The sequence below is a fragment of the Suncus etruscus genome, chromosome 1, assembly GCF_024139225.1.
Source record: "Suncus etruscus isolate mSunEtr1 chromosome 1, mSunEtr1.pri.cur, whole genome shotgun sequence".
NCBI lineage: Eukaryota > Metazoa > Chordata > Mammalia > Eulipotyphla > Soricidae > Suncus > Suncus etruscus.
The window spans coordinates 66,675,513-66,702,827 of NC_064848.1; the positions used below are offsets into that span (position 1 = coordinate 66,675,513).

General features: G+C 35.7%; 1 protein-coding gene across 1 annotated transcript in view; it reads left to right on the top strand.

Annotated features, from left to right (window-relative positions):
* The window catches only part of GLIS3 (GLIS family zinc finger 3), a 370,368-nt gene extending 344,484 nt beyond the window's left edge, over positions 1-25,884 (top strand). The window contains exons 9-10 of the mRNA XM_049774262.1: positions 24,740-24,922; positions 25,740-25,884. Of these exons, the coding sequence (XP_049630219.1) occupies positions 24,740-24,922; positions 25,740-25,876 (320 nt within the window). The 3' untranslated portion in view covers positions 25,877-25,884. The remainder of the gene's footprint in view (positions 1-24,739; positions 24,923-25,739) is intronic.
* The last annotated feature ends 1,431 nt before the right edge of the window (positions 25,885-27,315 follow it).

A 27,315-nucleotide genomic window follows, 5' to 3' on the forward strand; every position in this document is an offset into this window, starting at 1 on the left:
TCTCTTAACAGGGAGATTTATATCTCCCCTGGCTCTAATCTATGATTTCCTGTCATCATTATATTTCTGACAGTAGTTGTATTCACTCTAATGCCATTAATATTTAAACTTATTCTTGAGGTCATAATTTTAGGATCTCGTTTTATTTATCTTAGAGATCTTAAAATTTGTACATGTTGTAAAGACACCTGGATACTTGATAGGTGTGTGAGCAGACAAAGAATTATGGAAAGCAACAGAAATCACAGAGGTGTGAAAACTCAGATTTTGTATTTAATTCAGAATATACAAAGAGATAAGCCTGGCTTAGTATTTTTGTAAATTGATTCCATTTTTATTGAGGTAATATTGATTTAGATTATAGCAACTGTTTATGTTTAATGGTACAACAGAAGAATCACCACCGATGTTGCAATATCTCTTCACCACAGTTCAGTGACCCATTTTCATTCCTCACTCTTGATAACCTTCATTTTGTTAAGCTTAACAAAAGTTTGTATTTACTGGAAATTACCAATTCCTTTGCTATGCTTCTTTATATACCACATATGATGGTGATCATCTGTATTTGTCATTCTTCTTTTGTCTTGTTTTACTTAGTATGACTTCTCCTGTGGGAAAAATCTGGGGCTCACTGGTTGGATGGTTTCCCTGAAGTAAATGGCTGCCACCTGCAGTTTGCTTTCAGCTGCCTGCATTTCTCAGTACACATCATGTTCATGTTCATGTTCATGCTGACTCTCGAATAGAAGAAACCAGGCGGAATCACAGGAGAAAGTATATTTTGGCCAGGGGTAGTTGAGCAGTCTCTTGGATCTTACTGAGCCATCCAAACTTCTAGCTCTCTGTTGCTTTCCCTGCACTTTTATTAGCCAGAGTTTAATATAAATTGCCTGAGGGTCAGGGCTGACATAAGGGTGTGCTAACTAACTCAGAAAAGGTTAAGGAAAAAATAAAAAGTGATTTTTATAGGTGTATGACAACATCGTTCCAATCAGTCTTACACAAGACAAGTAATCATCCTTTGGGTAGCTCATTGGTAGTTCATTAAGTATAAAAACCACATCTCTTTATATCCACTTATATGCTATTAGGCACTGAATTTTCACTGAATTGTCTATTATAATTAAAGCTGTAGTAAACATTCTCTAGTGAACACTCGTTTATTTTTCTTTTGATTTTCATTTTACTCATAATCAGTGATATTGAATGCTTTTTCATGTACTTGTGGGTCTTATCTATATTTGACTTGAAGAACTATTTATTCAACTTTGGAGTTTTGTTTTTTGTTGTTGCTGTTTGTATTCTTTATATGTCTTGGATATATCATTGAAGGCCCTGATAACTTCTGCATGTGATCCTTATTGTTCCATATGCTATTGGGGTGACCTTGGTTATGCCTCTGCTCTACTAAGCCCGATTATTGTCACATCACTGGGCTTTAGAATTGAATAATTTAGTCCAGATAATCAAGTATCAGTAACTCCAATGTCCCCATAACACAGTTTGGGAGGACTCAAGAAAAGCAAAAAAAGGAAGAAAATATAATATGGACTTCGATATCAATTACCTTGTATTTGTATAATGCTTTGGTCAGGATTGTCATTTTAGTATAAATTCAATCTATGAACATGGGATACTTTTTATTTCCATATATATTCTTATATATCTTTAATACTGTTTTATCAAGTATAAATTTTTCAAGTTTTTATCAAGTATAAATCTTTCTTTTTCATAGTTAAGGATATTTCTAAGTATTTTTAATTAGATGGATCTGTAAATTGAATTTTTAAAACTGCCTTACTTTATTTTACTGTATACACATGGATATATACAACCAGCATTTTGTAGAATAATTTTGTAGCTTGTCCCTTTATTATGTTAGTTGATTATTTTTAATAGATTTTGATTGACTTTTTAGGACTTCCTGTGTATTTTGTCATCTTCAAATAGTGATTAAAGTGTTCTTTTATTAAGAAGATTTAATACGGGGCCAGTGAGGTGGCGCTAGAGGTAAGGTGTCTGCCTTGCAAGTGCTAGCCAAGGAAGGACCACAGTTCGATCCCCCGTGTCCCATATGGTCCCCCAAGCCAGGGGCAATTTCTAAGCGCTTAGCCAGGAGTAACCCCTAAGCATCAAATGGGTGTGGTCCGAAAAACCAAAAAAAAAAAAAAAAAAAAGAAGAAGAAGATTTAATACATGTTAGCAGGTTTTTGTTTTTTTACCAAATGAAGGGATATCAAAATGTATAAAATGATGACAAATAAACAGCCCTGACAAGAAGTATCTATACCAACCCAATAGTAGTCAAATATTTTGATACCAGTGGGCATAACAAACCAAAAACATCCTTAAAAGGGGTTTAAAAGAGGTTGAAAGAGGAGCCACAGTGATATATACAGATAGAGTGTTTGCCTTGCACACATGAGACCTGAGCTTCGTCCTTGGCACCACATATGGTCTTCCAAAGGCACCAGGGATGATTCTTATGCTCAAAGCCAGTTATAAGCCCTTATCGTTGCTGGTGTGACCCAAAAAAATAAAAAATGAAGGAGTTTGGAGAAGTTCAGCCCAAGAGTCATTTACATAGTTTGCCACCCACAAAAATCCAAATGAATATTCTTCAGTGGATATGGAATATATTTTGAGACTATAACACGTATTCCAGTATAATAATAAGTGTCAATAAAGTCATTACGATTAAAATCAAGTCAAGTATCTTTACCAGTTACAGTTCTCTGAAGGTAAAAGTTAACCAGAAAGTGAAATCTGCGAAAAACACAATGAAATTATAGAAGTGATAAAAAAAATGCTCCTAAAAACTAATGATGAAAATATGAGTTATCAGAATATATGGACAAGAGTGAGGCTAGCAACAATACAGGCTAACATGAGAAAACAAGAAAAACTCAAGTAACAACCTAACAACTGAAAGAACTAGAGAAAATGCTTCACAAAATCGAAGTACAGGAAACATAACTCAGTGTGGCTAAGGCTTTTTACAACAAACCAGTTAACATTCTCAATAGCAAAAGAATAGAAAGATCAAGCATAAGATAAGATGTTCATTCTCACCACTGTTATTCATAATACTATTGCCATAGCAATATTTGACGAGAAATAAAAGTAATTCAATTGGAAATAGAGTTAAACTACTCTTATTTTTGTTTTTTGGGGCCACACCCAGTGGCACTCAGGAGTTATTTCTGGCTCTACACTCAAAATCATTACTGGCGGGCTTGGGATGCCGGGACCTGGGTCCATCCTGAGTCAGCCACATGCAAGGTAAATGCCATAACTCCTTCGGCCCCTATCCTACATTTTTTTTTGACACAATAGTATATCTTAGAGAATATCATAGATAGTTGAAATGCCGTCACGTATAGCCAAATTATATACAACATTTTTTTCTGGGGGTCAATGAGATCAGTACATGCAGAAGGAATATCTTTATTTAGATAGAACATTTTCAACTTCTTAACAGAATTCTCCTCTGCTCTTTGCTAGGTTCACTCCAAAGTAATTATTACTAGAGATATATAGATAGTGTCACATAGATAAGCAGTATTTAAATTAAGTGTGACTAATTTCCCAAGATGTCAGAATCAAGTTATATTATGAAGTTACACTTAGATAAGAATATCAAGATAGGATCCTAAACAGCCAAAGAATAAGCAATATGTAAAGATTGACAAACTTTAAGAAGGAAACAATCTTGAAAGTTCAAGGACCAGTTGGAATAGGCTTAAAATTTTATTCATCTTCTCTTACATGAACATAGCAATAGAAATAACCTACAGTCACCCTCACAAACCTCAGACTTCTGCCCCTTTATAAGCTTATTTTACTTCTTCCTTTTTTTTTTGGTTTTTCGGGCCATACCTGTTTGATGCTTAGGGGTTACTCCTGGCTAAGCGCTCAGAAATCGCCCCTGGCTTGAGTTATGTTCCCTGTACTTCTATTTTGGCGGTCCTTTCCTTGGCTAGTGCTTGCGAGGCAGACACCTTGCCTGTAGCGCCACCTCGCCAGCCCCTACCTTCTTTCTTAATAAATTTCTTCCGAAGACTTAAGTGTATATTAGTCCAAGCAAAATACATTTTGTGCTTACTATGAAAAACATGCAAAGTCTGGGAAAGACTCAGCAACTCTCTTCATGAGTGTAGCATTGTAATTCAGATGACCAGCTTACCTAATAGAAAGGAGATCCATATCCTTTGGCTGAGAAGCTGCACCTCACCTTCAGGAAGGCAGTGACATAAATATGGACTTTGTAGCAAGTAGAATATGTTAATTGGTCCAAGACATCTGATTTTTATCATCTCATTTAAATATTGCTGAAATTTGAATATGTTCCAGTCAGTGGCATCATCTAATTGGCAGTAATCTTTCTGTATTACTTTTATAGAATAATGGAGCATTTCACATTCAATGGCACTATAATTCCAATAAAAATATGGATATAATAGGCTTTTATTACAACTGGAAAATACATTTTAAAAATTCAAAAATTAACTTATAGTAAGAAAAAATTATAACGAAATTTTCCAAAACACTTAAGAGTTTTAAAATCATAGTGGTAGGATAATGGGTGATTTCTTTTTTCTGCTTTCTAAAGAAATTTTAAAAGATATTTTAGAATTATACCAATTTAAATGCAAATAATAGTCTACTCAACTATGTGACTGTGGATAAATTATTGAGCTTATGTTTCATGTTCATTAGATGAAAAAAGTCATTTCTTACTTTTTCTTCCCAATTGTTAATAGTATTCAGCAAGAAAAGCACCTGGCACAATATGAGTTAATCAATTTAATTATCTTTCATATACTTCCTCCATTTCCTTTACTATCTCTTTGATAGTGAAAATAATGTTTGAAGCAGAGTAATTGATACAAAGTAGGTATTAGTAAATATTTACAGAAAAATTGTTGGTACTTTTCATTCAACAAAGAAATACTGGAGTAAGAATATTCTGAAACTGGAGTACCCTATTTGACAAAAGACTGTTTTAATGTGAATAAGAAATGTGTTATCTATTTGAATTTTTTTAATTTTTTCTTTATAATAGTTAAGTTTTTGTTGGCCAATGAGAAACTGTAACTGAGTCCTTAAATACATATGACATGACTTTTTGAAAGAGATTGGGATGTCTCTATACAAACTGTGATATCATGAATTTTTTTAAGGAAGTAGTTGCTCTGGTGAGTTTGCAAGCGGATTATCCAGTATTAGGAAGTAGGATGCTCTAGGAAAAAAGAGATGGGATCTAGATGAGCCTTTACTTCATTTTCTAGGCACTTGTTTGAAGGTGCTTTTCTGGAATTACATTTCTTATCAACTGCTTATTTAGATAAAAGGATCTAATATGTCTAATATATTTCAAGTGGGTGATAATATTGTTAAGAGGGAAAAAACAGAGACCTTCTAAATGAGTTAGTAATTGGTCATGCCTTTATGCTTTCCTTGAGCTAGTGTCCTGAAAAATATTGTATAGCATCTTGATAACTAGGTCTTTCATCCCCTAATAAAACAGGATTTTTAAAGCTTCAAGCAGTTCCAGGGTTACTAACATGATAGCTACAGTGAATATTTGTTCTTCCTTTCAAGAAGTCCATGACTTTAATGAGCATCCTCACCTCTGTCCTCTCAGTACTCCCTGCAGTACGTAGAGGTCGGAGAAAAAAATGTCATCACTATATTTTTAGAAAAGGAAATAGAGACATAAAAAATATAAAATGCCTAAGCATTTATACCTTGGCAAAGTACACAGGCATCTTTAATAAGAGGTTCACATTTCCAAGCCACATTCTTAATTTACATTCTAAGTCAAGATACAGCAAAATAAATACATATTTATACTTTTATATCAGAAAATATACTTGTATGTAGATACTGTGGCATTACATAGAGCTAATGCATTAGAACTTAGAGGGTGCTTTGATCTTAAAAAAAAAAAAAAGAAAATGAGGTTCATTGAGTTTTGTCCATGCCATACCAATTGATAGAAAATTAGACCATGTATATTCAATGCATGTATTTATTAAGGGGTTTTTCATAAGAGAAATGCTTTTAAAAACCAACACTTCATGTTCAGATTCTCTCACTTAATGAATAATTCAGTGCCAGAGCTCAATTATATTTATTTTGTGTCCAGTTTATTGTTTCATGCTATTACTATTAGTAATTTTCTAGGTTTTTAATAACATTGACTAATAGTACTATAAATAATGGCTTAATTCCAATACCACACCCATCAACAGTGTACCTGTAGCTTTCCCACCCTCCTCATTATTAGTAATTTTGATAAGGTGTCATTTCTTTCTAACATTTATTTGAAAGTTGATAACACTTATGGTAGCCTGGGTGGCATTTCCTAGGCAACCTCTTAATACACTTTAGTCTTTTATTTTAGACACAAACATAGGAAAGCTTTTTACAATCATATAAGCTTATTCTTTGGTCTTTTATTTCTTTTTAGGACAGCTCTCTTGCCCAGGCAAGCTTCAGAATTTTGCCTGGATTTGTTGCCTGAGAGCTTATATTTGTACATCTTGTTATGGTACTAATGGATAACCTCTTTTAAATGCCTCATTCACTCCATGTTGTTAGAATGCCATGGGAATTCCTAGAACAACATTTTCACAACCTTTCTCCTTCTGGACTGCTCTAGAAGAGGCCAAGTTTAATTCAGCAAGTGTTTATTCGTCACCCACAATGTGCCAGACAAGTATGAATGCCATTTAATCAAGGCACTGTGAGCAATATAAGGTATGAAGTGTATTGGTTTATTCAGAGAAAGGTATTGATGAAGTGTTCCTAGAAGTGGTGCTTGAGTAGAGTTTAGAAGATAAATCTTATTTTGGATAGGCCAACTGGGGAGAGGCATTCCTGGTAGGGGGAAGTAAAGTACACAGGCAAGAACACCAGTGACAGCCCAAGAGAGAGGAGCCAAATAGAGGGAGTCGAGAATTTATTTATAGTGAGATATACAGGTTAAATTATGGAATCAAGAGAGAAGAGGCCAGGATGCCAGCTGCAGGGATGTGGGGCCATGCTAAGTTTAATGCTGGAGCATGAGGAAGCCAGGCTGATATTTTAGAAATATCAACAAGGGCCTTATGTAGAAAATGGTTCGGGAGAGCTAGGAACATTAAGTCCTAACTATTGAGATCAGTTTGGACTAAATGCCTAGAGCGCCCAAAGAATAGGGACTTGACTCCAGCCCAGCTCACTCGGATACTGCTGGTAAATAGGCAAATGATGTGAAAAACAATGTGGAACTGTGTTTGTTCACAGTCTTTCCTAGGAAAGAGGAACTCAATTGGCAAGAAGGGAAGAAATTGAAAAAGCCATCAGCCTAGCTGCTGCACAGGCAGGCGCCCTTGCAGTTCTCCTTTAATGAAATTTGAAATGAGACTGACCCCAGGGGCTGCCTCCTCAGAGAGGTACATACTCGGCCTTTCTGGGCCTGCAGCTAATGACAGATCACATTTCATCTTACATGCTGGCTCTGCCATCACTTCTTGTCTCAGATCCTGCAAGCCAACATTTCTGGTCAACATTTTTGTCCACTTTTTAATAACCACCAAGGGCCTCTAGCCACATCCAGCTGGCTGCCCAAATTCCCTCTTGAATATTTCTTACTGTTCTAGTTAGGTTTTGAAGATTTTCAGGGGTTGCCCCAAATCCTTGTTTTCCCAAGAAACCTGTTATTTATGCTATACATTTGTGCTCAGCACAGGACACACAGAATTTATCTGCCATGGACTGCAGCACACCTCAATCATGAGTTTGCTCTTGCGTAATAAGATAGCCAACAGCAATCAGCATGAGATGGAACAGCAGTCCCAGGATCAACATATTTACCCCCACCCCCAAAATTCTGATATATTCTCTTTGTCATTGGGTTCCATCCTCCTGGCAGCAATGTAAATTTTACATTTCTATGTACTTGCCAAGTTTCAGGCAAAGGAGAGGGAGTAAAAGTGAAGGATAATTTTGTAGCACTGACTTTTTTAGCTGTCCTAATGTGGAAGGTTATCCTGCAAGAAGGTGTTGGATAGTGCCAGATGAGTGTGGCACAGTTTTCTAATCTGCATAATGATACTTTCACAAATTTGCATTGATTACCTTTTGGAAATCAGTGGTAACACCTAGAGGCCTCTTTGTGAAATGTATTCACATTTTATGCCGATCAACCCTAGTTTCTTGGGTTTTCATACTTTCAACTCTTGAATCTAGGTTCATCCTCTGTAGTTTCTGGTCACCTACAGAAAAAATGTCTGTAACCCTTGATCTAGTCATTAGAATTTATTAGTGAAACTCTGTGAAGCTGCATCCCCAGTTTAGGCCATTTGGTATCAATGCCTTAACAGTGGGGAAGTGGGAGCCCTCTCTGTTGGCCCTGGTTCCTGTGGTTCAGAAATTCTCTTTCTCATCATGAATTAAAGTGTGCCTTGCCTACAGGTCCCAAAGAAGTAGGCCAGTGAGCCCCAGACAATGGGGGTATTTTCTTTTCTTGATAAAGAGCAGTAAGCCTGTCAGCTCAGTTCAAATTGACTGCATCAGGAAACAAAAGCTTTCTAGCCAACAATAGACTTTCCAGAACAAAACCCCTTGTAAATGCCTTGCCTTTCCAAATGGCCAAAGGATTTTTCTAACTGCAGAAATCTCAGGGCATCCATATTTAAATGAAAATGAGGTGTCAGGTACAATTTTAACTTTTTTATCTATCACCAGTTGTTTTCTTCTTTATTATGCAATGGTACTTTCCAAGAAGAATTCTAAGCCATAGCTGATCTCATTTCTGAGGCATTATAGTGTTAAAGGTTATATTTTAAAGGCAGATTGTACAAACAATAACATACTCCCCATTCGAGGGAAATTTAGTCATATACATGTGTAAGGTTGTGAAATAATAAGAGTATTAAGTCTAGAATTGTTTTACTTAGAACATAAGAATGGGTCGCAACTTTCCCCTTGAAATCCCAGGAAGACAAAGATTCAAATTGATGGTGAATCACCATTGTAAAGGTTTCAAACAGTGAGAGAACACTGTGACATGTTAACAAGAGGTATGAGCCAATGCATGTTCATCATGTTTCCAGATGCTATCAGCAGCCAAATCAGAAATTATTTTGGATATCAGTCATAATAATGATTATAAAGTTTTAGGTTTGATTATTAAAACTGCCCAAAAATCAATTTTTGAAAATATTTTAAGCAGTGCTCTGGGCTTACTTCGAGGTCTGTACTCAGGAATCTCTCCTGGCAAACTTGGGGAACCATTTGTGGTATCCAGTATCAATCCCAGGTCAGATGAATGTAAAGCAAGCACTTTACCAGCTATATTGTCACTCCAGCTTGTAAAAATTTTAATTACTCTTAGACGTTTAATTGTAGAAAATTACTTCCAAAGTCAGTTTTACATTGCTAACACTTGATAAATTCTGCAATGTCCAATTCTATAACAAATACTAAGTTAAAATTAAGTTGGTGGAGTTACTGTTGACATGTTCCTTTTATGGGAGGAATTTGAGATGGCCATCTTAATCAGGAAGGTTGAATTACTACTTTTGGAAATAAGTGAAATATGAATTACTGAAAATAACTGAAATAACTACACATGCAATTAAACATGAGCACACAAGCACACACATTAAACCTGTATGTCAGTAAGGATATCAAAAGAGAATTGAATCAACCATCATTAAAGGAAGTTTCTTCAAGACAGAGACTTTCTTCTGCAATTTTTTTCAACAGAAATTTTTTGGTAAATGTATATTAAATAGATATAAATGGAGAGAAGAGAAGGATATTGGACACCTCCTGTTTCTCTATCTTTCTCTAAATGTCCAGTACTTCCCAACTTCCAGATCTGCTCTCTAAATAAATATGATGATCTAATTATTCACCTGCATATTAAGCTAGATTGAATGTTACTCTTGAATACTCTTCTCCTGAGTACTGGCAAACCTGGTGCTGGTTGCTAAGTAAAATTCTAAAGAGTGACAGTTCCCAAAGAAGCAGCATTATTTTTTTGTATTTCCAGTTCCCAGAGATTATTTCCTAAAACTTATTTAAAAGCCTTCATAGGAGCTAGAGAGATAGCACAGCAATATTGCATTTGCTTGCATGCAGTCAACCTGGGAGGAACCCGGTTCGATTCTGGCACCCATATGGTCCCCCAGACTGCTTGGGGGCAATTTCTGAATGCAGAGCCAGGAGTAATCCCTGAGCACTGCTGGGTGTGGCCCAACAACCAATCAATTAATCAATAAATAAATATTTTTGAAAATAAAAATAAAAACCTTCATAGCCACTAAATTATACCCTCCCCCCCAAAATAATCATATTATCTCAGAATAGATTACCTGTAATCTATTAGTGACTTGTTCCAAGTGAAGGAGCAAAGAGAATAGTGAGAACAGAGAAAAGGAGTTTTTAGTTGGGCTAACCTAAATTGGAGTCCTATGAATAAGGCATGCAATCTCCTAAAAATGTCACTTCACTAACTGGGCAGTAGAACCACTCTTTTTGGTGTTGGGATAAGAATGAAAGAAAAGGTCTCCCCAGAGTTCACATAATTAGAGCTGCTATTGCACATTTCTGCTATTTATCAGCTATGATTTTTTTATGGATATATTGACTTAAGTTATTTACTCTCAGAATAATAATCAAAATAGTAATATATGCTGGGAGTATTACACCGAGAGATTACATGTGTCTTTCTCCAAGCAACAAAACTTAGTGAGATTCAGAGCAAATTTTAGGAATACAGTCTTGACTTCCAAGTCCACATTCACTCTCCATTATAATGAATAGGCTGCTATGAAACTCTAGTTTTTTCAGAATTATTTTTGCATGACAATTAATTGTGGAACCACAAAATTGGGGACCTTTTAAAGAGAAAAAGTTCTGCTAACATTAAAGATACTCTGCTTCATAAGACAAATGATTTTCCACAAATCACTTGATTTCATGTCTGAACATGCACATTGCATAAAAATGTTTTCTTTGTCCAGCAATATAGTAAATGTTTCCTGTGCCTTTCTTCACTAATCATTATAAAAAGTCTATAAAATCTCCTTGTTTACTTTCTTTTTATGGACAGTGAATCATAATCACTGAAATATTAACTTGTCTAAGATTTCTTAATCTTGAAATCTTAAAGCTGGAAATAACACCTAGAACCTTCTAACAAGATTCTGTTCTCTAAAATAAGATGTGTGATTCTGCTGTCCCTGCAGGAAAGAAAACTTCTTAGTGGGGTGTGTGTGTGTGTGTGTGAGTGTGTGTGTGTGTGTGTGCAGGAAAGAAAACTTCTTAGTGGGGTGTGTGTGTGTTTATGGGTATATAAACACATGAGTATCAACCCTCAATTATTAAATCAACAAACTAAGATACTGAATTATTTTCACAAGCCTTGAATAGAATTTAAAAATCACTTGTACTCAAGGCTACTCCCAACTCTGGGATCACCTGGGGTCATCACCGTCAGTGCTCTTGGGACAATGTGATACCAAAGATCAAATGGATTATCAGCATGCAAGTTTGTTACCTTCCACCCATCCAAATGCTGAACTCATTTCTGTTGTCAAATGTAGTGAATGACTAGTAAGATTAGTAGCATTGATCTAGACCTTTTTAGTACAGAAATGCAGTTTATATGTGTGTATATGTGCTTACATATGTGTACACGCAATCACAATCCTGTTATAAAAAAGGATTCCCACTCTGCATCCTAATTGATGACATTTTTAAACAGCAAAATACATGCTTTTTTCAACTCATTGTATTTAAATGAAAACCATTTTTTAATTGTCAGTACTTTCATGAGCGTGTCATCTTCATTTTAAAAATCATCTCCATATGAATAAACTTTTGTTCCTATATGACCAATATAATATATTAAATCTCTATATATCTCCAGATTGCTGTATATATGCTTTCAACAAATATTATAAAATATGACATTATATATTCATATACATTCTCATATATGTGAATCATTTTACTAGAAAAAATTTCCTAAAAGAGAATTTTCTGATTAATAGATATGCACTTTTTAATGTTGGGTAGTTGCTTCAATATAATTCTTCACAAAAGCTAACCCAGTTTATATTTTAACCAAAAATACATTAGAGCAATGTTTCTCACTCCCTAGGAGACACCAACATTTCACAAGGGGGTTATAGCTGAGAATTACATAAAAGCAGAGGCCATAGCACAAGATTAAAAGGTCAACTTGTAGAATGGGGAGCAAAGGACACAAAAAGGGAAAAAGGTCAGAAAAGGGCCATGGTTTGGAAAAGGTCAAGAAACACTGCATTGGTATACCCATTTCCTCAAAATAGATTTTTCTGTCACTTGAATTCTTGCCAATTTTTACAGAAATAATTGATGACTTGTTCTGATTTTTGCTTTGGTTGGTAAAGTGATTGAAAATCTTTTCATATTTTTGAACACTAAAGGTGTTTTAGTTATAACAGGGATTAAATGACAGGAACTACCACTTGGGTATTTATAATATTTCTTGAGTAATTTCCCTGCTCTGTGTCATTTATAGAACTGCAGTTTCTCTCCTTAATTAGAAATCAACACGTTGAAGAGAAGGAAAAGATCCAGAAAAATAATCTGTTTTATGACTTCTCTGTCAGTTTACTTAAAAAAGCCTGAGGACCTGGGAGATAATATAGGGTACACAATTTATACATGCCTGTTCCTGGTTCAGTCACCAAATCATGTGCTTTCCTGCTGCACCAAATACTACTGAGTGTATTTCTTTAGAACCTTGCTGTACCAAATACTACTGAGTGTATTTCTTTAGATTTTTAAGCATTACTGGCATGGCTTTGGTGGTTCCAGAACCTCAGTCACACTGCAACACCAGCCCTTGTATCAGCCAAACGGGCCTGATTATCTGAGAGTCATTAGTAGTTGCCTCTGTCCTTTCTGAGCACTGCTTTGGAGAAGTTCCCTTAAAAATGTATGAACGAAATAGAAGATCCTAATAAAATTGAAGAGTATGTAAATATTTTATTAAACTTTCCTACCTTGTTAAATATGAAGTTTTCTAGGTCCTTGATGCAAAGGTTCTGATTCACTTGCTTTATTATCTCAATGAGTTGAGATGGAGCTGATGACTTACAATGCCTTCTTTTAAACTTTTTGGTGACCTATGGCTAGACTTAAGTGTAGGAATCAGTACCTTCACCATGATTCCCAAACAAGAATTATTTAAAGAAAGAAACTGGCCCATTGCTCAAAAATTAAATACTTCCAGATTCCTTGTCTTCCTGAAGGAACACCTATTTAATTCAACAACCTAAAAGGTATAAAAACCAAGGGTGTCTCTCATGAACCCTAGGGAGACTTGGGAATTTTATTTTAACATCTCTTAAAATCTCTTTCCAAAGAAAAAGGCACTTACTTTGCTTTTGTCCAAACCCAATTCACCCCCTACCACCACTTATGGCCATCATAACACCACCAGGAGTGATCTCTGAATAAAGAATCAAGAAAATGCTTTGACCTCAGCTGGGTATTTCCTCAAAACAAAGCAAAATCACTCTGTCCAGAAATCTCTTCTCAGCCACACCTGTCTTATGGCAAAAGCTCACTTAGAAGAACAAATTAATCATTCTTAAAATTTTCCTTCTATATTTCCTTTCTCTGTAGTAGTGTGGGTATAGTGCTCAAATATATGATTGTCATGTATCAGTGGAAGCACATTTGGTTGTACTTCCAGGAATCCTTAAAATAGCTCTGGGAATCATACTAAAGTTCTCACACATGCAGGAAAGGCATTCTGTCCACCACCACTTTGCCATACTTCCTTTTTGGTCCTTTAGGACTATATACCCCTGAGCCAAATGTTTCTTGTGAAATTTATGGAAAAGAAGTGGATGCATCCATGAACATATTTACCTTTCTACTCAAGATAGGATAAAAGGTATGCCATGCAATTAATGTAATAGATAGAATTTTCATTGTTTTACTGCTTAAAAAATATTTTCACATTTGCTATATTATTTGATTGTTGAGTATATATTAAGGTTACATATATTAACAATAGATTTTATACTTAGAGAAATTTCTAACTTATCCTTATAATTCACAACTAGTGTCCATAGTGTTTTCTTTAAACAAGCATCCAAACAAGAATATCTAAATCCAGAGACAAAACCAGGAAGCCACAAGAGAAGAGCTAGATGAGAGATAAACTGAAGCATGGACCATGAGGCAGATAAGGTAGGACCAGCACACTACAAGGAGACCACAGGCATGACTTTTTGCTCTGCAGCCCCACATTTCTTCTAGTCACTGAGCTCAAATACAACACATAAGAAACACCACTAAAGTGCAAGGGTCACAAGAGGGAAACAGCAGAACTCCACCATGCTTAGAAAATGAAAATGATAGTTCTGAAAACCAACTAATACCAGTCACTTTTATATCCTCTCTGATAAGGGCTTTAGAGAGAAAATGTTGAGGATGTTCAAAGAACTCAAAGAAACCATAAAATGGTAATCAAAATTACCAAAAACAAAAACCCAGGCCCAGGAGGATTCAGTAGTGAATTCTTTCAAGCTTTTAAAGAGGACCTACTGCCAGTCCTTTTCAGGCTCTTCCAGGAAATTGAAGAAACAGAAACACTCTCAAATAGTTTCTCTGAAGCTAATATTACCCTATACCAAAAGAAGAGACACTACCAAAACAGAATAACAGGCTTATATCCTTGATGAACACAAATGCAAAAATCTTCAACAATGAAAATCCAATAAATCATCAACGTGGTTATACCCCATGACCAAGTCTGATTTATTCCAAAGATGAAAAGATGGTATAATATATGCAGGTCAATCATTATCAATATCAAGTCAATACCATATTATTAAAAGAAAATATAAAAATCAGATCATATTAATAAAGCCAGAGAAAGAATTTGGCAAGGTCCATCACCTGCTTATGATAAAAACTCTCAACAAGATGGGAGTTGAAGAAAATTTCCTCAATATAGTCAAAGCCATTTAGCACAAGCCCATGCAAACATTATACTCAATGAGTGAAAATTAAAAACTTTTCCTCTATATTTTCTAATATTCACAATAAGAGGAGTTGCCTCCTCTTGCCATTTCTATTCAGTATAGTACTTGAAATACTTGTCATAAAAATACATGTCATAAATTTAGACAAGAAAAAGATACACAAGGCTTCCAGATAGGAAAAGAAGTCAAGCTTTCACTGTTTACAGATAGCATGATACTATATTTAGAAAATACTAAATATTCTATCAAAAAAAGCTTCTAAAAACAGTAGATTTGTATAGTAAAGTGCCAGCCTACAATATTAACACACAAAAATCCATGGCTTTTTTTATATACATATAATGAAATAGAAGAAAGGGAATTTATTTTTTTGGTTTTGGGCCACACCCAGCAGCATTCCAGGTTTACTCCTGGCTCTGCACAAACAAATCACTCCTGTCAGGCTCAGAGGACCATATGGGATGTTGGGAATCATACTGCATTTATCCTGGATGGGCCATTTGCAAGACAAATGCCCTACTGCTGCGCTATGTCTTGGGCCCAAAAGATATATTTTTAAAAAATATCAACCCCATTCACAATTGTGCCACAGAAAATCAAGATAACTTGGAATCAACTCAAGGTGAAAGACTTAGACAAAGAAAATTATAAGAAATAGTTTAAAGAAATAAAAAAGGACATATGGAATAGAAATGCACACCCTGCTCATAAATTGGGAGAATTAACATAATTAAAATGGCAATGCTTCTTTGTACAGAGTTAATGCATTCCTATAAGAATATCCATGTTGTTTTTTTTTAAAGAATTAGATAAAATACTCCTGAAATTTTCAAGGAACAATAAATGCATATGAATAGCTAAAGTAATACTTAAGACAAAGAAGTTGGGATAAATCACTTCCACCAATTTTAAACTGTACAATAAAGCAGACATTAAAATATCATGGACTGAAATACATACTTTCAGATTGATTTAATAGATTTGATTATTCTGAGACCCCCCAGGTATACTATCAATTAATCTTTAATAAAGGAAAAAATACAAAATGAAGCAAGGGAGGCCTCTTCAACAAGTGATGTTGAGACAACTGGTCAACTACATGCAAAAAAGGGAACTAAGACCTCTCTTTAACACCATGCACATAGGTCAAATCAAAATGGATTAAAAACCTTTATATCTGGCCTGAAACCATAAGATACATAGAGAAAAACTTGGGCAGAGCACTCCATGACATTGAACCTAAAGGTATCTTCAAGGAAAAAACTTTACTGCCCAAGTAAGTGGAACCAAACATAAACAAATAGAATTACATTAAATTGAGAAGTTTCTTCACCTCAAAGAAATGATAACTACAGTACAAAGAATACCCATGGTATGTAGAAACTATTCACCCAATACCAATTAGATATGGGGTTAATATCTAAGAGAGACAAGGCACTGGTAGATTTAGCAAGGAAAAAAAATCTAAATCCTTCCCAAAATGGGGAGAAGAAATGAACAGATAGTTTCTCAAAGAAGAAATACTGATGGTCAAAAAGCACATGGAATGATGTTCTACAACACTAATCTTCAGGGAGATGCAAATCAAAACAAGATATCATCTCACACCACAGAGACTGGCATACCTCACCAATCCTGGTGCAGATTCATGGAGAATGACACTTTTATTCACTGCAGGTGGGAATTTCAACTAGTTTAGCATTTTTGGAAAATAATATGGATATCCTTCAAAAAGCCAGAAATTGAATTTCCATATGATCCAGCAATACCACTCCTAGGGATATACCCTATGAACCCAAACACAAAGCAAAAAAGTCCTTTGTATGCCTATGTTCATGGCAGTGCTACTTACAATAGCCTGGAGAGAACTCAGGTGCCCAATAGTAGATTAGTGGCTGAAGAAATTGTGATACAGCTACACAATAGAATACTATGCAGCTGTTCAGAAAAATGAAGTTATGAAATTTGCATTTCCATGAATAGATAGTATTATGCAGAGTATTATGCAGAGTGAAATTAGTCAAAGGGAAAGGGGCAGACATGGAATGATCTCACTCATTTGTGGGGTATAAGACAAAAATCATATTATTGGTAATAATAACCAGAAACAACAGAGATCAGGGCCAGGAGGACCAGTCCATGATAGAAACTAGCCACAAATACTGGAGCAGTGCAGTTAAGTTAGAGAACCTTTCATTATGACAATGATAGTTGGAAATGATCACTCTTAACCTGAACTGGGTGATAAAAGGAAATTATCTAACCCAGATGTAAGCAGGTAGGAGAGTGGAAGTTAATCTGAGGACTTTAGTGTTGGGAAGTATGCACTGATGAAGGATTGTATACATTGTATGACTGAAACTCGGTCATGAACAATTTTGTTCATTTAAATAATTTTGTTCAATTTAAATAATTGACTAAGATAATAATGTATTACAAAGGAAAAAATGAATGTCTAAATCCTTCACCTTTCCATTCTATATCTTAAGTATTTAAGATTTCTGAATCATAGGGAATGTTCTCCAAATATGCAAGTGATGGAAGGTGTCAATTCATGGATATTTGGTAACTCTTCCATTTCTACCCTGTTTTTCCTCCCCTTTCTATTATGAGGCCTCTGCTGTCTTATGTGTGTTATTTCCTTTTTTAAAATAGGGAATCAAGTTCAAAGAAATCATAGTTTCTTCCAAGCCACACAGTCAGTAAAGGGCAAATCTCATTTTCAGTTTCATCACAAAATCTTCAGGTCTCCTGTTTCAAGAGCCTCGGTTTTATGCAATGTCTAAATATGCATAATCACTGTCAGAATTCACTGAACCATTTTACTATAACTGTATATATCCACACATGGCAATTACTGAGACACATTACAATTAGTTTTCTTTGGCAGCTTACCATTTTGAGAATTTGGAAGCCATAGGCCACCACACTAGGATTTTGGGTGGGTTGGAAAGAAATAGATGAAAATCAATTGCACCTTTTAACTGAGAGTGTTTTACATATGATTTTCTTTTATTCTGCATCTCCCAATATCCTTTTCCTCCCTTACAACAGTGTGCTTTTCCCACTCCCATACATTTTTGAAACCTTTGCAGAGATTTCTAGTAGTCTCTCCCTATTTTTCTGAAAATCAGTAGGAAAAATATGAGAATGAGACTCTGGCTTCCAACAATAAATACCTTAAAATGCTTCAGAACAGATGTGATGTTGTGAGGACACAGAAGTCAGATCCTGGTGTTCAGTGTGCATCTCACTATGGCCTACAAGCTGATGGCAGAAACTGCAATAAAATTGCTTGCTTCTTGGATTTAAAAGGTTTTTTTTTCTAACTAGCCACCCTTGTATTACAGCTTTTCTACTGAGGACAAAGGACCAAGAAATTATTGTAGTGGTCCACCTTTGAACCACTGTAGTAAAGTGTTTTCAGAAGGAGTGTATCCAAATGGGATTGCAAGGGTTATAATTTCCATTATTTTCTACTTTTTCAGTACAGTAGTTGCTTAAATGTCAGTCGTAAATAGCTCTAGTGCTTTGCAAGCTGGTTCAGTTCTCAGCCCAAAGAAAAATCTGTCTTCCTAACACAGTCTGTGAGCTGTTCCTGCAGCTTCCCCATTTATAGACTTTGTATTAAAATGAAGAATCCGTTTTTCTCTGCCACTTTCAGGGAGGAAGCTTAGTGGAGATCTAGCACAGATGAAGACCTGTATGATGTGATCACTAAGACTGAGAGCCAAGGGAAAAAAAAATGACAACCAAATTGTGGAGATTTCACTCATTACACAGTATCATTTTACACTTATGAGTGGTGGTAATGAGAGGAAAAAATTGTTTAAGAAAGGCTTTTGTATAATACAGAATGAGAAAATACTACTAAAGCAATTCATGGAAATGATAATAATTGCTTTTTTTTATTGAGCCTACCACATGCTATGGAATACTTGATTTTTTTCATATATATATAATGTCTATATATATAATGTCTTCCAACCCTACAAAATAAATATTTTAATAGGGTCAAAGAAAGAACATAATGTATCCAAAGGTACACGGTTGGCTATGGGTTATCTGAAATTAAAACTCAGATGAAAATTGTTCATGCAAAGAATAGAACTAAAATAGTGGATAAATCCAAAAATTAGCCAAAGGAAATTTCTGGGATATCTGTTTAAGTAATGAGAAATTTTAGGGGTTTTTTAGTGATTAGGTGATTTTTATCAGTTTCATTAATTCAGTGGTTGTATCCCCAATGAAACTGTTCATATTTTCTAACATATTAGCCCATTTAAATAACTTTGTCTCGGATTTAGCAATGAAAGATATCAAATAATACACAAAATTTTGTTTAAATTTATTTGGCTTTATAGTCTTTTTAACTATGTCACCAATAGTTCTAGGTTTGAATTCTTACTCTGAACTTTAGTAACTACAAAGATTTGAATAAATACTTTTAGTTTACCTGTTTTGTATAAACTGAGGGTAACACTTAACATTAAATGCTTTTTTTGAGAGAGAGTGAGAGAGAGATAAAGAGGGGGAAGAGAGAGAGACTGAGCAGGGAAGGAGAGAATCTCAAATGCTTTTTAAAAGATCAAAATTTTTTCATGTAAATCTTCTAGGACAATGCCTGTGTCACAGTAAATAAATTGATTTCTTCTGGCATAATTCTCTTGAGTGCTTGATCAAAACTAACCAAAATGTTCTATGGCAATGTCAAAATAAGAGAAATACAAAAGAGAAAGGTCTGGACTTAGCAATTGATAGTTATTTATTTCCACTGCCCACTTATATTAAGATAAAGGCTAGACCTACAAAGAGACAAATATCTGGATGTTTGGAAACATTAAATGGCTATATAAATTTTCTCTTTTTCTTTTAATATGGTTTCATATAATAAAGTTTCAGTTTTTAGAAGACAAAAGCAATTTCACTGCTTCCATCTTTTCACTTCTTAGTGAAAGCACATTCACTAATGAGAACATTTGTTTGTAAGATAGGGTGATCAGATGGCTACCTAAAAAGAATCTTAAAAGTTTCCTAAAACTAAGATAGTATATGAGTAATATGTGTATAATTCCATGGGTTATTCTCTGAGTAAGATTTTAAAACATAAAATTTGGCTGATTATTTTGTGATAACCAAAAATTATATTCTTATGGTATTTAGAAACTTTGCTAGAAACTTTACTATATTTTAATATTATCCTTTATCATTTTTATATAATAGTATTTATCATATGATACTTGAAATATGAAGGAGTTGTATCAGAGACTTAAATTTATTATCTTTTCTTCTGATTGACTGTGTCCTGAATCACAGAAGGTTTAAAGAAAATAAGGAAATTCAAAAGAGCCAATAAGTTTATTTGAGAAGAATAAATTAGGATAGAACCGAGGATTAGGGTCATGCCTAAGTTTCCCAAAGGAATATTCACACAATTATAATATCCTGGAGAAAATATAGGATTAAAAGAATCACAAATTCTTTTTTATTTGACTATCAAATTCCTTCAGTACAAAAACAATAACAACAATAACAACTCCAAACCAGAAAGGCTGGCCAGCTTTGCTTCTGCAGTGATATCCTGCTTAGTCACCTACTCAATAGTTAACTGGGAGGAAAATGGATTTTGTCAGGGCAAGTCCTCTAAAGATCTTTGGGATAGCTCCTTTCCTCATCAGACCTATAATAACCCAAAAGGTCCCAAGAGAGTGAACCAAATATGTACTTTAAGTTTTCAAATCACGCATATTACTGACTCTTCCTAATTGTGTGCCTTCTAAAGTAGAGTTAGATCCCTATATTACTAAAGTTATATCTCAGTACTGCTAAAGAAAATTTCCTAGAGTTGGAGAAAAAGCTGGTGTTTTTCTGGCATGTGGCAGACCTGGATTAGATCTCTAGCAACACATATGGTCCCCAAACTAGGGTACGCATGGAAGAGAGGGACATTTAGAGTAGCTAACAAGGTAATATCTTCTTTTAGCTTTATCTTCTCAAGAAAGCAAATTTCTTGCTGCAGAATAGCTAGTATGAAAATGATTCCTCCCAAAGAACCCTGACACTCTAATGTAAAACCAAGGTCACGATCTCTTTAGAGGGTTGAGAATTGGGTGACAATTATTTATTTATTAGTACATTTATTCTTTGATCTCTTTCATTAAAATTACAGTGATACATTGGTAAAGAAAAGATCAATGTCCTAAAGAATCTGTTAAACTTCCTGAAAGCCAAAAATCTAAGAATAATTAGCTGGATTTTATTTAAATTCCTTATGGGTCATGGTTTTTTATTGCGGGTATGGTTTTCTGCCCCAAGAATTTAATCTGAAACATTCTTGAAACACAGTCAGCGAAAGCTAGGAAAGCAGGTTTTCTTAGAGTTGCTCTGTCCAGTACAGTAGGCATGGACCACAGTGGCCTTTTAAATTTTAATTTAAATAATGAAAATAAAAATACATTTTTTAAATATCACTTTCGCATTCACTCTGGCCATATCTCAGGTGCTAATATCTGCATACAGCCTCTGTGTTGGACAATAAGATAGAGTCCAATTCCCTCATTGCAAAAAAAAGAAAAAGTTCTATTGGACTATGTTGCCCTAGAGAATTCCATTTATTATATTTCATCATGCAATTCATTCTCCTTCAACATCCTCTACTTCCCTTTCACTTTGGGAAGAAAATTTACACCCAGTTTCATGAGCTATCTTATCATCATTAGAAGCAAAAGTGACTGGAAATTCTGATCTAATCTGTTACCATAAATATATCAGTGACCCTTGTGAAATAAAGAGGAAAAGTTTTTGAAATGAATTTCAGTGTTATCAGAAGCTCAGTAGTGTTAAAAATAGGGACTAAAACAATACATAGAATATTTCTATCTATATCATATCTGAATTGTAGAAATATCATTTTTCCTTTGTTTATACAATTCTGTTTCTAGTTGTTATAATTTATCTAAAGTGTTATTTTACAAAAATGAGTTTGCTTTTAGAAAAAAAATTCTCAAAATGGAGAAAAGGAGGGGCTGGGGCAGTGGCACAAGTGGCAGAGTGTTTGCCTTGCACGCACTAACCTAAGACAGACCGAGATTTGATCTCCCCGCATCGCATATGGTCTCCCAAGCCAGGAGCGATTCTGAGCACATAGCAAGGAGTAACCCCTGAGCATCACCAAGTGTGGCCCCCCCCCAAAAAAAAAAAAGAGAGAGAGAAAGAAGACATAGCAAGGAGTAACCCCTGAGCATCACCAAGTGTGACCCAAAAAAACAAAAAAGAGAAAAAGAAGACTGGTTCTTCTTGATCTTTCTTTTTATTTCTTTTTTTGGGGGGGCACACCCAGTGATGCTTGGGGTTTCTTCTGGCTATGCTCCTGGCTTGGGGACCATATGGGATGCTGGGAATTTAACCCAAGTCTGTCTTTGGTCAGCCACATACAAGGCAAGTGCCCTACCGCTGTGCTATTGCTCTGGCCCAGGTTCTTCTTGATCTTTAGGAGCAGCGGAATAGGTAAAATCAGTTTATCAGCAGATTCTTTCTTGCCACCCTCATTCTTGGAGATTAAATGACTTTTAAAGTGGCTGATATGATAACTTTTATTATTGCCATATAAATTATGTGCACATTCTTATGCTAGTATAAATATTTGTAATTTTTCTCCAATTTACTCAGGGACAAAGTATTATCTATCTCCTGTTTCTTTGGTATCTTCGGCAGCACCTATCAGACAACTATCATGAACTGACTGACTGACTGACAGATTGGCTGACCTCACCATCACTGTTAGGTTTTATGCCTAAGAAATGTGTTAACATCTTGCCTCATTTTGCTTTGGGTCCAAGATGTAGTATTCCTTCCAATTTTAGTATGTGAAATCCAAAAGCTGGAATATAAGAGCCATTCATCAGAAAATGAGTTAAGTTTGTGTGTGTGGCAAGACCCAAATGGAAATTTTTAAAATTTCTTAATTTTATGGAAATAGTACTGGGAAGAGGCTACATTCAAATTCTTTGATTTGAGTGACCACAACCATCCACACCAGTGTTCTTGGCATCTCCAGTAATTGGCTTCTAGAAGGGAAGGATTGAATAAAGAGGATTTTCTTTCCCTGAGTTGGCTGTGAGAGTGATAAAACATGCTTTTGGGGCCTTTCTGGTTTGACTGTTTCTCATGTCAGCCAAGACACCCACAGGCAGGAATTAAAATACACTATGCCCTCTTGCTGAGATACAGATGAAAAGGGAGTCTGGGATATGCAGCACAAAAATATTGGGTTTAATATTTAACTGAACTGAGTGTGTTTCACTGCACTACAAACCTTTATACTCTTACACATACAATAGTCAAGTGTGAATTGAAGCTATGAGACATTTCTGCTTTCAGAAATAGATAGAAAAGAGGTAATGAATTACCTTTTGCAAAAGGTGAGCTAAAGTCTCTATCACTGCACCTAACATACCTGAATGATTAATATTCCTGTTTGGGGAGTTGTGAGAGTTCAGTGAATACATTCTCAGAAGGGCAATATTACACTGAAGAATGGCATCAGGAAATTTAGTTCTGACGAATGTGAGCCAAACCACCATAGGATTGGAAACAAGTACTGTCTGTTTTGCTCAGCGAGGTGACAATAATTGTTCCTGGTAATATATTTTTCCTCATAGATATCACCTGTTTTCATGAGTCTTTGGAATTAATATTTTTAAAGTTTTTTTCTATTTGTTCTTTGCATACATGTCATGGGATTTCTTTAGTTATTTTCCTGGCCTCACATCCGACACACATATATTCTTCCTTTCCAAATTTATATGGGATTTTCTTTTGATTCATTCAAATGTCAAGAAATACTTACTATGATATTACTTTCACAGTCCAGAATAGTGGTATACCAAGAATAGTGATAGTAATTGGCAAGTAGAAATATAGAGAATAGTAAAGGGTTGTGTCTGTTATTGGGATGCTGGGAGCACTGCCAGGATGCACTCTTGAACATAGATCCGGCAATAAACCCTAAGCCCATACATATAGTATTTGTACTGTATATGTTATATATTTATGTTATATGTAAAAAAGAAAAAAATAACAATAAAAGTAAAATATCATATATATGACTTCCTTACCTGGTAACAATTACACGCAGTTCAGTGAAATAGACAATGGCTTTACTAATTTGCAGTTGATGGGACCAGAGATACAGAACAATGGTAAGGCATTTGCCTTGCATGTAGCCAATATAGGAGAGACTCTGGTTCGAATCTCAGCATCCCATATGGTCCCCTGAGCCTGCCAGGAGTAACTTCTGAGTGCAGAGTCAGGAGTAACCCCTGAGCGCTGCTGAGTGTGCTCCTCCCCAAAAACACACAAAAAAATTTACAGTTGAGTGAATGTTTAGTTTATACATTTAGTTCATAATAATAAACTCTACATAAAAATAAACTCCTCATAAAGTAGAATGTATTTCTCTTTGAACAGAAAATATGAGATACTGATCAACTTTGTAAAAACCTTGACAGCAGAAAAGCTTCTGCCCAAAAAAGTATAGCTCAAGTACTTTCTCAGAAGGTTATACTAGTGTGCTTAAGAATTCATGGTATTTGGTTATACATATGAAACTAAGCTGAGGGTCTAACTAGGTGTGAACAATCTTCAGAATATGTGTCCTGCAGTGACTAAATGCCATGCTTGCATTTTAGGATTTTATGGACAGCTGCAGACATTCTGCCCTCCTCATTATCATGACTCCCAGAGGACGATGACACCCAGCAGCTCCTGTAGCGTGGTGCCTTCCTTCGAGGACTGCCTGGTCCCTTCATCCATGGGCCAGGCTGGCTTTGATGTTTTCCACAGAGCCTTCTCAACGCACTCAGGCATTACAGGTGTGTTGTTGTCATATATAACTTAGAACTTTCAGTGGAGAGCCACATAGAAGGATCTCGGTGGCTTGTCTGGCCAAGACTTTATTCCATTCATAATCACTGAAAAACACTGTTAAATCTGCCTTCATTCTTTCATCTTCTTCTTCAGTCCTCATTGGTCCTATCGCTACAACCCTGATTCAGGTACCATGGTTTATTTTCCAAACTATAATGACAACTTATCAATAGTCTCTTTATCTTTACTCTTCTACCTTCTGGCTCTTCAGAAAGTCAAGTAACTTATTTACCTGTTCAGATATCTTAAATAGTTTCTGGTCACAAAAAGATGATCTTCTCCCCACAGTTTGTCTTTTAAAGGCCCATGAGAGAGGCCCAATCAACTCTCCAGACCTCCCACTATATAGTTTTGCCTACTTGCTCTGCATCCAAACTTGTCCATGCTCATTCCTCTCTGCTTTGTTTTCTCTTCTCTCTTTCAATAAAGTTCTTTCCCTGCCTCTTCAACTGTAAAGATGCAATCTTTTCTGTGTGATTAAATCTTAACTTTATCTCTTTATTTTAAGTCACCCTCACCCTTACCTAGAACAATTTAGTTTGACCGAATCTATGTATTTTTGCCAGGAGTTACCTTGTTCATGTTCTTCCTATCACCCTGTTTCCCAACTGAAGTCATAAAGATCAGAGATCCATGGATGGTCGGAGTCCTGTAAGGTGGCATTCTTAGCTTTACTGCAGAACATGCCTGGGAAGTATAGTGAAATAGAAGTTATTGACTTGCTGTTTTGTGTTTTTGTTTTTTTGTATTTTTCTCTTCTAGTGTATGATTTGCCTTCAGCTTCCTCCAGCCTCTTCAGTGAGTCTCTTCGAAGTGGACCTGAAGACAGCACTTTTCTGCAGATCAGTGCCATGGACCGCTGTCCTAGCCAGCTCTCCTCTGTCTATACTGAAGGCTAGAAGCTCTCTGGCCTCCACTCCCACTAGCATCCAGAACTTTTGTTTTTGCTTGCCACTTTTGTCTCTTTACTCTCATAGATAGCTCGAAAAAGGATGTTCACCAAATTGGCAGAACTGAAAGCTACAAATGTGTTTTTGGAAGGCAGGACTGGATGACCAAGAGCTGAGTTATGCAGGAAGGTTTGCATGAACACTAGCAGTTGCTCCTTTTTGGCTGGGTTTGCTGGACCAATTGGCCTACAGGAATTGTCTTTTCAAAGGGAATGTAGAGCCTCATACTACCCCATTTGTGTTAGTTTCTGGATGTCAACCCTGGCAAGATACCCTTGAGCTGATGTACATATGAAAATAGATTGAAACCTATTGGCTGAAAACTCCAAATAAGAAAGGACAACCCAAATTGCCAGAAGCAAAACGAACTGGGTCTCCCCGTTCCCTTTCTCTCTGCTGGCTGATGCAAAGACAAACACAAGGGAAACCCAGGTTTAAAGCACAGAATTGGCTCAGCTTTTGGAAAAAAAATTGATTTCCTAGCACAGCTTGACATTGCAGTGAGTGTGTTACCTTTCTCTGCTCATATATCCCCATGCTACTACCAATCACCACTAAGGGCTATCTGTTTCTTCACCAGCAAAACCAAGGCCTGTCAAGCACAACTCTTGAAAGGCAATATAGCTTGTATTGTATTCTAGCAACTCATCCTCTTACTTTAAGACGTTTTTATTTATATCTACTTTAAAAAGAAAAGGAAAAATATTTAGGGGTCTGTACTTTAGATGGAAATCATTTTAATCACCTCTGCTGCATACTTTGTGCCATAGCTAAAGCTCTGCTTGCTACCCTTACTTTCTCCCTGTGATTTTTTTTTTTTGATGTAGTAAAGTCTGCTTGAGGGAAATGGAGCAATACACTCCCTTCCTAGTCCTATAACAAAAACCCTCTGGTGGACTGTTCTGCCACTTCACCGTCAAGACCTTTTCAAAGGGACCGGTCACTGACTGACTCTTCCATTGTCCCCACTCAGGTCCTCTGCCCAGAGTCTCATGGAAGACATATAGGGTCAATGAATCATTTTTTTTATTTCTCTCAGAAAACCAAACTAGTGATGACTAATGGCCACTTACCTTGCAGTGCTCTTCCCCATTCACTCATACATTCACTTGTATACATTCACTTCCCTATACTTCCATAATTCTCTCCTTTTAAATTATTCTTCCCCTGTTCTTGGCTGTGGTTCAGACATACCCATCACTCATCAGTCCTGATCAGTGACTCTTGGAAAAGTCTGACCTAATGCAGGTAGAGGGAACAGTTCTGGAAACAAAAGCAGAAAGCAACTTATTTTTTCTCTGAAACTCTGGTCTGAAGGCCAAAAATGTTCCCAAATAACTTAACAATTTGATATCAAGCCTTAAGAGGAAGCCATTTTCTATGACACC